General features: G+C 43.2%; 1 protein-coding gene across 2 annotated transcripts in view; it reads right to left on the bottom strand.

Moving 5' to 3' along the window:
- Window positions 1-8,187, bottom strand: part of LOC111154090 (Rho associated coiled-coil containing protein kinase 2) — a 140,132-nt gene extending 131,945 nt beyond the window's left edge. For both annotated transcript variants that reach the window (XM_022513463.1, XM_022513461.1), the window contains exon 1: window positions 8,047-8,187. In XM_022513463.1, coding sequence (XP_022369171.1) covers window positions 8,047-8,187 — 141 coding nt within the window. The remainder of the gene's footprint in view (window positions 1-8,046) is intronic.
- Between the last annotated feature and the right edge of the window lie 5,597 nt (window positions 8,188-13,784).

Raw genomic sequence — 13,784 nt, 5'->3', positions numbered from 1 at the left:
TAACAATACTGTATTGTATACTTGAAAGTTGCTAAAAGAGTAAATCTTAAATATTCTCACACTAAAAACAATAACAACAAACCACATGGTAATTATGTGAGGTGAAGGATGTGTTAACTAATGGTTACTGTGGTAAGCAACTGGCAATATATACATGTATCAACTGTATACCTTAAACTTATATAATGTTATGTGTCAGTTATGCATAAAGCTGGGAAAAAATGGCAGATAGTGTGGACAAACGGGTATGGGAAATATGGGGAAGAGGGGTAGATCTTGACCTCTAACTCACACCATACACTAAAAGTGGCTTCACATCTATCCTAGACCCAAACATAAAAGTTAAACTATAAAACATCTAGAAGAAAGCAAATGAGACTCTTTCTAACATGGGGAAAGGTAAGTGTCTTGGGCAGAAAAAGCAGCAACCGTAAAAAGTTTTTGATTAAAAAAAAACACACCACAGGTTGGAAGAAAACATTTGCAAAACATATATTTTGACAAAGAACTGTATATTGGATAAAGAACTTGCGTGAGACAATAATCAAAATAAAGGGAAAAAAGAACTCAAATTTTTTTAAATGGGCAAAAATGTGAACAAATGTTTCACAAAGGAAGATACACAAATGGCCAGTAAGTACCAGAAAAAGTTATTACCATTATTTAACAAAGAAATGCAAATTAAATTTACAATGAGCTACCCACTACCCACGCACAGAGTGGCTAAAATTTAAAAGACTCAGTGTTGGGGAGGAAATGGAACTCTCATTCACTGCTGTAGGAGTGTAAAATTACATGACCACTTTGGAAAAAGATCTGGCAGCCTCTCTCTCTCTCTCTCTCCCTCTCTTAAGATTTTATTTTTAAGTTATCTTTACACCCAACATGGGGCCTGAACTCACAACCCCAAGATCAAGAGTCATATGCTCACCAACTGAGCCAGCCAGGTGCACCAATCTGGCAGTTTCTTAAAAATCAAACACACTTCTACATTACGACCTAGCAATTCCACTACTGGGTATTCACCCAAAAAAATGATAATATGTCCTCATGAAGACTTAATACAAGGTTGTTCTTAGCAAGCTTTATTAAAAGCCAAAGTATATAATATATAATAACCAAAAACTCAAAATAGCCCAGGTATCCATTAACAAGAGATGGCTAACAGACTACGGTTCCACATATATTGGAATACTGCTCAGTCAAAAGAAAGCAACAAGCTGTTGATACACACAAAAACATGGATGAATCTCAAAAACTATGATGAGCTAAATAAGCGAGATGCAAACGAGTACACAGTATACAGAATTCTATTAATAAGACGTTCTAGAAGAGGCTAGAGTAGTCTTTAGTACAAAAAAAAAATCAGAAGAGTGACACAATATAAGAGAATGGGGTGTAGAATTAACTGAGAAGACATGAAGGAAGACTTCTGGGTTGGTAATAATGTTCTGTATATTGATAAGGATTTACATTACACAGTGTATAATTTGTCAAAACTCATCAGTAGTACACTTAAGATTTGTGCATTTCATTATATGAAAATTTAATTTTTAAAAAGCCTAAACAAAAAAATAAAATAAAAAGCCTAAACAAATACTGAACTCTACTTAAAAAAATGCATGCTGAGGTGTTTAAAGGAGAAGCACAGGGCGCCTGGGTGGCTCAGTTGGTTAAGCAACTGCCTTCAGCTCAGCTCAGATCCAGGAGTCAAGGGATGGAGTCCGACATCAGGCTGGTCCCTGCTCAGCAGGGTGTCTGCTTTTCCCTCTGACCTCTCTCCTCTCATGCGTGCTCTCTCCCTCTCTCAAATAAAATAAAATAAATCTTTTAAAAAAATTAATGAGAAGCATACCCATAGCTACAACTTACTTTAAATGAATCAGAAACAAAAGATATAGTAATAGATGGATAAAGGGAGGGATAGATGTAATAAAGCAAATATAGCAAACTGTTAATTAGATGGTAAGTATACAGATGTTCAGCTCAATTCTTTCAACCTTACTATGTACTTTCATATTTTCCATAATAAAATGTTGGGGAAAGGGGCACCTGGGTGGCTCAGTGGGTTAAGCATCCAATTCTTGGTTTCAGCTCAGGTCATGATGTCAAGGGGGGGGGGGCTATGCTCAGTGGGGAGTCTGCTTGAAATTCTTTCTCTCTCTCCCTCTGCCCACCCCCCCTGCACTTGTTCACTCGCTCGCTGGGTCTCCCACTCTCTCACTCTCTCTCTCAAATAAATAAATCTAAAAAAAATAAATAAATAATGTGGAGGAAAATTTGAACTCTACCCATTACCTTGTTAAGTTGAACATAGCGTATCTTAAAACACAACAATTCCACTCCTAAATATATACCTTAGCCTATAGATACTTCACATGGGCTCCAGTAATGTTCACAGCAATTCTGTCCAAAACAGCAGAAAAGAAAAACTATCTAAATATCCATCAAGTAGACTGGAACAATATACTGCAGTTTATGATAGCAGTGAAAATGAAACCACAATGTGGGTGTATCTTAGAAATTTAACTGAAAAAAGCAAGTCACAGAAGAATGTAGTATGCAATACAAATGTTAACCTTCTTTAAAGTTAAAAAAGTAAGTTGAACTAAACAGTACTGTTTAGAGATACATACAAATGTGGTACACTATCTGTAAAATAAAGCAAGGGAATAATAAAAAAAATTTCGGGGGGGGGGGCCGGGGGGGCCTGGGAGGCTCAGTTCAGTGTCTGAATCTTGATTTCAGCTTAGATCATGATCTCAGGATCATGAGATCAAGGCCCACATTGGGCTCTGTGCTCAGCAAGGAGTCTGCTTGAGATTCTCTCCCTCTCCCTTGCTCATGCACACTCACTCTCTCTCAAATAAACAAATCTTTTTAAAAAATTTCAGGGTAACATGAGAGAATGCATGAAGACTGATCAAGCAGCAGCAACACATGGTAACTTTAACAGGCTAGTGTTCTGTTCATTAAATTGGGCAGTGATTTCATGAGTTTATGTTTCATAATTCATATTTGCATGCTATATTCTCTTAATATTTAGAATATTTCAGAATTCAAAATGGGAAAAGAGGACTACTGGATCATGACTCAAAGCAACAATTTAGGTTTCAAGATTATTCACTATTTCTTTATAACAACAGTGTTTGAGATGTATATAAGTCTACACTGGCCTTACGTTGGGGCAAGATGTTTCTGAATTCAGAATCTTCTGGATTTTGGGGCGCCTGGGTCGCTCAATTGGTTGAGCGAATGCCTTCAGCTCAGGTCATGATCCCGGAGTCCCAGGATGGAGTCCCACATCAGGCTCCCTACTCAGCAGAGGGTCTGCTTCTCCTTCTGACCTTCCCCCTCTCATGCTCTCTCTCTCTCTCATTCTAATAAATAAAATCTTAAAAAAAAAAAAAAAAGAATTTCCTGGATTTTAGAATGGTAATAAAGTACATATACCATATTCAGTACATTCCTAAAAGTCCTCCTGCAAATCTGCTGTCACCCTGAAATCAAACACATTAATATTTCTCCAAGGAAAGCTATTCCAATTATACCAAGAGGGACACAGTGATTATAATTATTCTAACATCAGATCAGGTCAGATGTTACAATCAGGTAAGTTTTACCAAAACTTGGTTTTCAGGATTCTTTATATAGCAAAACTGTGGGTGAGGTACTGTGGACCTGTACTTTCAAAGAGGTTCAAAGAGGTTTCAAAGAGGTTCAAAGCAAATTCCATACATCACTTTTTTAAACCTCTCTAGCTAATTCATTGTCTTTAATGATCATCAAAACACAAGGTTTGTTTTTTTTTTTTAAGATTTTTATTTATTTATTTATTTGACAGATGGAGATCACAAGTGGGTAGAGAGGCAGGAAGAGAGAGATGGGGAAGCAGGCTCCCTGGCAGGCAGAGAGCCCGATGTAGGGCTCGATCCCAGGACCCTGGGATCACGACCTGAGCCGAAGGCAGAGGCTTTAACCCACTGAGCCACCCAGGTGCCCCAAAACACCAGTTTTAAAGTAAAGTAATCCCATTTATACTATAAACACGCAACTTTTATTTTGCAAAAGAAAAACATGTATAAAACAACTTCTCAATTTTTATTCTACCTTTATAATATTCATCCTTATTAAACAGTAGAAAAAATATACATAAAATTTTAATTAGGCAGATAACCAGTACCAAGCTGAAATCTAAGCACTGTGATAAGAAGCATTTTCATACAGTTTACTGGCATAATGAAATCAATCAAATGAAGCACTTTTGTATTCCAAGTCACTGAAATTCATAAATAAAATTTTAACCACCCTTCCCCATCAACACTAGTCTTTTTCTTTAAGTTTTTATTTATTTATTTGACAGAGACAGACACAGTGAGGGAGTGAACACAAGCAGGGGGAGTAGGAGAAGGAGAAGCAGGGGCTCAATCCCAGGACCCTAGGATCATGATCCGAGCCAAAGGCAGACGCTTAACGACTGAGCCATCCAGGAGCCCAACACCAGTCTTAAGTAACAGTTTACTCAAGTCTGAATCCCAGGTTATTATAACCATTTACTCTTTCAGGAAAACACATCAAAACCCAAAGGCACAGATCTTTAGAAAGATCTTCAGGGGCACCTGGCTGATTCAGTCAGTAAAGCATGCAACTCTTGATCTCAAGGTTGTAGGTTCAAGCCCCATGTTGGTTGTAGAGATTACTTAAAAAATAAAATCTTAAAAAAGATAGAAAGAAAGACATCTCTCTGGCATAATATTAAAGCACAGTTCTTTTTACCATATTATTTGGGAAAGCAGTATGAGAAGTTGAGTCTTGAGAACAAAACATGGGTGTTTACCAAAAAGTTTCAAATCCTGCAAAACCATACCACTCAAGTCCCTCCCCTCAGAAAAAGTATTACAGAAACAAACCTCTCCCAAAACTCTATTTTTGGGGAGCCTGGGCGGCAGAGTCAGTTAAGCGTCCCACCCTTGGTTTTGGCTCAGGTTGAAATCTCAGGGTCATGAGATCGAGCCTGGTCAGACACTGTGCTCCACGGAGTCTGCCTGGGTTTCTCTCCTCTCCCTCTGCCCCTGTCCCGGACTCCCCCTGCGCCCCCACCCCACCCCGCCGGCCCTGCCCATACTCTCTCTCTCTCCAATAATAAATCTTTAAAAAACAAAACAAAACCTATTTTTAAATAATACCAAGCAGCCCATAATCTGTAACTACAAAAGGGATATACTCTCTTCAGGTTAATTTAAGGACCTATGTAAAGCAAGGAGCATCTGCAGAGAAAAAAAAAACAATTTAGGGCTTTAACACTGACACAGTCTTAGAATCCAGCTTTACCCATGCCTGATGACTGCTAGCACTTTTCTGATGACAAGTACAAATTATAATGCTACACACTCAAAATTATATAGCAAGAAATGGTTGCCAATAAAACCATTTTCCTTTTCAAAGGAAACTTAGAGCAATTAACTATGCTAACTGCACACAGAAATGAGCTAAACGAAATAGCACTACTATGACCAAGCACTGAGCTAAGCACTTTGCATGTAATCTCACCTAACATTTTTTTCCTACAAAGAGAATTTTACCTTCTAAGAATAATTCTACAGTAATTTCTGGTATATTTCATCTTCATACTTTTGTCATCTTGGTATAGAATTTTAAATGGTACTTTCTGAGCTGCTAAATGAAGTAACTAATATTCATGGCTGTGTTTTTATTTGACTATATTACTTAAGTTTTCTCGGTTAAGAAAAAATACTTATTTTCTAGAGTAAAACCAGAAGAAATGCTAACGATGATCAACTGTGATGCACAGGCTAAATCACAAGGTATCAAATCTTTAAAGTGATCTCAGCCATTATTTCATTAGTATTTCAGGAAATATGTTTTTATAACAGTCTTTGTAAAGATTAATTCATGGAAGTGTGTAAACCTGGCGATTCACACACCTGTACCCCTGGGGATAAAAATACATTATATGTTTATTTTTAAAAATTAATTAGTTAATTTTTAAAAAGATTAATTCATGGAGTTTGTTTGGAAAGACAAAAATTTCTGGAAATGGATAGTGGAGATGGTTGCACAATGACACGAATGTAATTAATGCCACTGAATTGAACACTTAAAAATAGTTAAAATGGTAAAATTTTAGGTAAATGTTAGCACAAAAAAGCCAAACTCATTCTACTATTTTGTCCAATACACATAATTTAAAGCTAACTTACTATAACACAGCTTTAAAAAATTTTTCAGCTCATCAATTTGCAATAGAAGCAGTGCAACCTTGTTCCAAGGAAAAGAGTAAGGGACAATTTTTGGTCTGGTAAGATTTACTTCAACTCAGAACCACAATATTTAATGAACTAAAAACAGCAATAGCAGAGTCTGCCCAGTCAGCAACATCTAATGTCAATTCTCACACCAACAATACATCACCTTAACTAAAGTGTAAAGTGTCTTGGCTGTTTTGAGCACTCAATAAATGGATGGACCAAATTGTTTACTAAACGTGTAATGTTTCACTTTTAAAAACAGCCTTCATTTTAATAATTTAGAAAATACTTTAACAAACAGAATGGATGAACATATTACAGGAATAATTAGCTTAGGATATTCTGATATCCTGCACAGAATAACCCGAATAATTGTAATTAACATCAGTAAAGACCCACGAGACGAAAGTGCAGTAAAAAAGTGCCGCAAAAAAATTCTATCTGGGATTGAATCTGAACCTGATGAATACTTGCGGTACTATTTTTAACTGAACTTTCTGGCCTTGGGTCAAAGTTTTGCTAGCAAAATACCAAAGTGAAAATGTTGGGAGTGAAGCCCGGAGTCTCTGTTTTGGCCTAGAAGTTATGCCCTCCATGCAACCAGTCCTACACCCAGACGAAGACTGCTAAAGAGGGAGCAGGGTGTCACCACGCCACGAGAACACACAAACAACACACGAATGCGAAAAGCGGTGAAAGACACCGTCAAAGACCTCCGACAGAACACAGGACATCACTACGTTCTGCTCATGGTACAGAGAGACACACTCTTGGGTCAGTTCCTGCACTTTGGCCAAACACCACTGAGTCACTCTGCAAATGATTCCAGAAACCTCAAAGGAAAACCAATGACTTCTGAAGAAAAGTCAGTTAATCACTGGCAAGGGAGGAGACCCAGTTTTTCTCAGCATACAGTCAGTCACTAGCTTCCTCCCAGCCGCGAGGACTGCACAGGAGTTCTGGTAGAGAATACCTAAAGGGTCCAAGAATCACCCACACAAATTCTAGCCCTCCCGAGTTAATTGAATATCCAGAGCACCTTTTCCAGTTCCTTCTCCTCCCCGGGGTAACCATCCGCACCCCCTTTTCCCATAAATACATCCCTACTGCACACTAAACTGTGAAATACAATCGTCCATCCTAACAAAAATAAGAAATAAGAAGGCATCCTCTGGTGCATTTCTAATTCGTGAAACATACTCCTTTCTTAAGCAAGAGCCAACTCGCAGCCTGCACGAAGTGATTAGTTTGTATTCCACAGCCTGCCTTAAGAAAGAGACGCAATGAAAAGGAGAGATTTGTTCTCCTCGACAATTCAGACCGATTCTTGGGCTCTGGCTCTTTGTCATCTACCCCCGGTGGGTACTCCCAACAGGGAGAGCATCAGGTTTCCCTGCTTCGACCCACGTCCCCACGCAGCATGCCATTCTTCCAAACTGCCTAGTCCGGTGAATCTAAGACCGCAAATCCTGCTCCCGACCTCCCCAAGGCGAGGGAGGAGGCGGGAAGGAGAAGAGGGGTGTTTCCTCCCAGGGCTCCGAGACGGAGGCAGCCGGGGATGACACCAGCTCCAGGAGGGAGAAGGGGAAGGACCAAACGCGGGTCTCTACTGCTGGAACTTGGTCGCAGAAGTCTCCGGCCTCCCACCCGGGCCCGGCTGCCGGAAGCGGGACGGGGTGGGGCGAGACCTCCCTCCCACGGGTGGGTGGGCACAGAGTGGGGGATCTGAGGCAGGCGCTACGAGAGCGGGGAGGGCGCCCGCGCCCCGGCCACCTACCAGCAAGCTCTCCACGTTGATGGGCGAGCGAGGGTCTCGGATCAGCGCCTCCAGCTTCCTCTGGCGGCTCGCGCCCGCCCCGTCCCCCGGCACGGCCTCGGGGGCGCCGGGCATTTTCCCCGTCGCCGGGGGCCGGCTCATGCCGCCGCCGCCCGGCCCCGCACTCCCGCTCCCCGCGCTCCGGCCCGGGCGCCTCGGGGCCTAGCGCCGCCCCCGAACCGCCGGCTCCGGGCGGGGCTCCGCCACGGCCCACCGCCCGCCTCGAGCTCCGGCTTCGGCTCTCAGCGCCTGTCCGGGGCCTGGGGTGGTCCCGGGGGGCCGCCCGGCCCGGCCGGGAGCCGCGAAGAGCAGACGGCGTCCCCGCCCCTCAGTCAGATTCGCGCCGCCCGGTCCGCTCGTCCGCCGCGAGCTCCCTCAGGATTTCGAGGGCGGGAGCGGGGAAGCGGCGCGGCCACCGCCGGGGTGGGCCGCCCCGCCCTCTGGCGCTCCGAGAGGCTGAAGCCCGGGCTCGGACAACTACGGCCACCGCCAGCCCGCCCCCATGCTCGCCGGGGCAGCCTCGGTCCCACAAGCCCGCTCCCCTCACACGCTCCCGCACGGCTCCCGTCTCCGGCCGCGCGCAGCCGCTACCCACAAGCCCCTCGGGCCGCGGCCGCCGGCGCGCGCCCCCGCTCGCCCCGCCCCGCCGCGCGCGCCGCCGCCCCCGCCCGCCGGCCTCCGCCTCCTGTCGTCCCTTGTCCATTTTTTTCCTTTTCCTCCCGCGGGTCCCGCTTCGCGTTTCTCCTTTTGGATCCTCCTTACTTCCCCGCTTCCTCCTCCCCCTCTTTGAGTTCTCCGAGGGCAAACGGCCGGGCGCGCGGTGACCGCCTCGCTTGATCCGCCTCGCTCCAGCGGGGGGGGAGGGGAGAGCGCGCCTGGGGCTGGGGTCTTTCGCGACCCTGCTCCTGCCTGACCCTGCCCGGGAGGGCGACTCCGTGGACTCGAGGGCCGGCCCCCCCCCCCCACTGCCCGGTCCCGCCGCCGCCGCCGCCGCCGCGCCCGGGGGGTCGGGGAAGGTTGGAGGGGGATGGGTCGGCCCGCCCCCGCTGACTCAGCGCGCAGCTATGCGGGCCTTGCATCACCCGCGCCAAAATAATAGCGACCGCCAGTCGCTGCCCTCGCCTGCTGGGCTCTGCGCTGGCGAGGGGCCTGCCTGGGCCGGGAAGGTTTTAGTGGAAAGGCTGGGGGAGTGTGCCGTGGGAGTCGGAAACTGGACCCCTAGTCCGGGTGAGGAGGGCCGGGAAGAGTTGCTTCAGCCCCAGGGCAGAAGTCCTGGAAGCCGAAAACCTTCGTGCTGGTCCGCAGCTGTCTTCTCCCAGCCGGGGCATAAACACTGATCAGGAAGAGGATAAGAGGGCGATGGAAAAAGGCTTCCATCCGCAGGCCTTCTCCGGGTCCTTGCCTTTTGGGGGACGGAAGAAGAGCGGTTATAGGGGCTGCTCCTCCGCATTCCTACCCTCTCGCGGCCCGTGCCATTGGTCAGATCCACCCAGGGCGCAATCTGAAAAATATGTGCCAAGAGCTATGAAGTTGTTCACTGAGCCCCTTTGACCCAGTAAATCCATTTAAGGAAGTCCATGTCTAAGGAAATAATCCAGGGTGGAAAGGGGGGCGGAGAACTTGCATAAAGATGTTTATAGCGGGGCTGTTCGGAATGTTCATAATGACCAAAACCTGGGAAGGGGCCCAGCTGTCCAACGGTTGGGGGATAATCTAAGCAAACTCTGTCACATTAACAGAATCCCGGCAGGTATGTTGGATTTATGTCAAATGCCTGAAATTTTGGCAAGTACCTGAAAAGATGTATTGGAAGTAGGGTTACATGAACAACAGATAGAAAATAGTTTGTATCCACTAAAAACTATGTAAAATGAGCAGCTGCAAGAACAAGAGAATATGGTTGTTTTTAAGTGAAGAATTTTTTTTTTCTATAAAGGTGCTTAAGAGAACATTAAAATTTCAAAAATTGAGAAACTTCTTAGCTGGACCACTGTAAAAAAGCACTAATCTACTCTCCATTAAGTAGTAAGAATCTCAAGAGCTCTTCCCACTAGCATGTCAGAGATAAGCTCACAGAGATCTGCAGCTGAGTTCCAAAGCTGTAACCTTGTAAAAGTAGCAAGTTAATCAGTCAATGTTCCACCAGCAGCATCTTTTGCTTTGTGTTAAAGCCACCCACCCTTGGACTTAGGCAGGAAGAGGCCCTGAACCATCCAATATAGCCTTTTCCTCTTAGATAATAACACTGACTGCTGGTCCTAAGGTAAGCCCTTTAAATCTGTATGTTGAGTGACTCATTCAAACTTCTACAATCACACCAGGAAAACAAAGTGAGCCAGAGACTTCTGCTGTTGCACTGGGGCAAAATTAGAGATAATCCATGATTATAGATCCTTTTCCCTGAAGATAATAAAATACGCAAAGCAAAAGGATGACCAGGTGATTCTCAGGTTCCAAATTAATTTTTCAATAACTGGCTGTATATTTTTATGGAGCGTGGTGGGCTAACAGGGAGCCATGGTCCTAAATACTGGACATAAACACCTTATTTCAAAAGAACAGGTAGTGATCAGCAAGATACAGAGAAAAGGCATCTTCTGCATATACTAGGAAAGGCCATACTGTAGAAGATTGTTAACCAAGATGTGCACCATGGTCTACATAGGAAAAAAACTGATCTCTTGATATGAGTTAAACCGTTTTTGTTTTATTATTTATTTTTTTGTTCTACCCAACAATTCTTTTTTTTACCAAAGTAACGCACAAATGCATTCTTGTAAAAGTTAAAAGAAATCACAGGTAAAAACATGCCTCAAAAAATTAATCTTTCAAGTCTCCCTACACACCACCACAGGAGTTCTCTTGCCAGTCAAGGCCTTTATCTTATTCTCATACGTATGTATTTTTATATACACACAAATGTATCTTTTTTCCCATACATCTGACCTTATAGTCTTTTGCAAGTTGAATTTTTTCCCTTAATAATATGTCTTTGGTCTCCATGTCTGTAAACCTCATTCTTTTGAACTGCTATACTGTATTTCATGGTACGGATATACCAGACCTTTATTTTCTATCTCTTAGCATTGGAGTTAATAGCAGACTCTGGAGACAAACTGGGCTAAAATCCCGCTGTTTCTACACCCTAGCTGTAGTCTCGGCTTCCTTATATCATCTGTTACAAAGTGCTTAGAAGAGCACTAATAAATGTTAGATGTTAGTAGTATTTTTTTTTCAGTGTCTCAAACATTGTTACAGTTGATATCCTTGTATTCTTGCCCTCGTGTAGACATACTTTGATAGCATAGGTTCCTAGACTTGAAACTGTTGTATTGATGGGTAGGCATACTTTAAGTAGTGAGAGATACTGTCACATTCTCCTTTAAAAAGACTATACCAGTTTACATTCTCACTATCAGAAGAAACTCTGAATATCCCTTTACATGTTCCAGAAGTCACTACTATAAGCTTTTTTTAATTTTTGCCAATCTGATGGGCAAACAAAATGACAGCTGCTTTTCGTTTGTAGACCTGTCATTACTACTGAAGATGAATATTTTGTGTTTCTATTTCTTCTGAATTTACCTGTTTATACCTTTTGTCCATTGGATCACAAGGAGGTAGAGAGGCAGGCAGAGAGATGGGGTGGGGGGAGCAGGCTCCCTGCTGAGCAGAGAGCCCGCTGCGGGGCTCGATCCCAGGACCCTGAAATCATGACCTGAGCTAAAGGCAGAGGCTTACCCCACTGAGCCACCCAAGCGCCCCTTCCTTACTGATTTAGAAGAGATCTTTGTACATTATGGAAATTCCTTATTATAATATAATGTTAAAACGTATTATAGTTGGCAAATATTTTCTTCCAATCTGTTGCCTGTCATTCAGTTTTGGTTTTGGTTTTGGTGGTTTTTTGTCACATGAATTTTTTACCTTTTATGAAATGAAATCTATCAACATTTTTCTTAACAGTTTCTGCATTTGGTGTCTGAATTGGGAGAGATTTTAAACCCGGCTTTTAGGGCACACAAAAGACTGAAACTGCAAGGAGCTCTCTGAAATGAGTTTCCTGATAACATCAAACTCATCTCATCCCCAGGGAGCCACAGAAAGAGGCTCTCTCTGTATCTGCGCTTCTCAGAGGTGTTCCTACTGCTCTGTGGCTCCATCCAGGTTTGGCTGCTTCCTTCTAAACACTGTCTCTGGCATATCCTGAGCACTGATGTGACAGGTAGGAACTTGGACAAAAATTGTGTTCGATATGAAAGAAGAGTAACAGGGAAATAAACAGAATGTAGGGAATTTAAACAGGCTGGCCTATCAGTGTATAAGGCTTTGATTCTACCATAACTAGGTAGATGTGTAGGACTTAGGAACTCCACCCCATTTTATCTGAATTTTGTCTATGTTTCTTTTCTCTGTCTCTTCATCCCCAGCCCATTTCTAAGTGGTTCGTATCAATTTAACATCCACTACCCAGCAGTACCTTCCTAGCTCTCCTGATACTTCATAGTCCAAACTCAGAGAACCCCTCTCTGGTCTACCTGAGACCCATCTGCTCTGTTCCAGTTTTTAATCTGAGGGATCTGCCTCTTCCCCAAGAATTAATCTACCCTTCAGAAGCAACCTTGCCCTCTCCACCCATAAATAGGGCTATAAAAGAACCATTTTTTTGTCTTCCCATGGGGTACTTGGAATTACTTGTTTGAAGAAAATAATTATTGTGAGTAAGGGCTTACTATGTGCTAGACAATATGCATTCTAGAAATTATCTTACTTCTCAAAACAGCCTTTTGCTAATGGTAATATTACTCTGCCCATTTTCTAGATGATGTAATAGGGACTCAGACATATGATAATGAAATGAATAAATTAATAAATGGAGGGATAGATGAAAACCATAAGCTCTGAATGGTCTGGGCATCACCAAAACACACAACAACGTTTCCCATCTTGCCTTGCATTGCAGAATAACTCAAGCTGTGATTGTAGTGAGGTGCTTCTGCCCCACATAAGTCAAGATTTAATCACAGAATAAAGGAATGAACTCTCAACACAAAGGTGCCATTATTATAGTAAACTCCACTCCTATAAAGGATACAGGCTTTAATGGTTTATGAAATAAGGTTTCATCCTAAATTTCATTCATGGTTCTGGTAATAATTCACAGCATGAATGAGAAAATTGCTGTATCCTCTGTGAGTCAGTTTCCTCATACACAAAACAGAAATAATGAAGCTTGGTTGTCATTAAGTCTCCTTAAGATCTCCAGATGAAAGATACTGGATGCGTCCAAGACAAATTATTCACCAGTATACTATGGAAGATAGAGGACAATAAAGCTGGTCACGGCTCAAAAGCATACTTGGAGGTAAATGGTAAGTCACTCCAAAATATCTACGTGTGTATGTTTGAGAAGAGTCGTCCCAAGAAATGGAAAGCTCACCTGCTCCCTGGAAAGCTCAGCTTCAATCCTGGTCCTGCCAGTTTGGCAGGAGACCTAAATGTCATATGTGGCGATCTTCTTTTCCCCATGAGTGAGCTAGAAATGGCCTCAGGTATGCTTTACAGATTTCCCTGCTCAAAAGTCTCATGGGATTTTTCTGTGGTTATGCAGGAAATCCTCAGCCTGGAAGCTGGGGCTTTCTACAAGGTGTCCACAACCTCCATTTTGAAGCTTTTCTTCCACTGATCCTCCTTCCTTT

The sequence above is a fragment of the Enhydra lutris genome, unplaced genomic scaffold (assembly GCF_002288905.1).
Source record: "Enhydra lutris kenyoni isolate GAN:26980312 unplaced genomic scaffold, ASM228890v2 scaffoldscaffold35, whole genome shotgun sequence".
In the NCBI taxonomy this organism is placed as follows: Eukaryota; Metazoa; Chordata; class Mammalia; order Carnivora; family Mustelidae; genus Enhydra; species Enhydra lutris.
The sequence above is the reverse complement of the archived record's forward strand: the minus strand, read 5'-3'. Positions and strand labels throughout refer to the sequence as shown.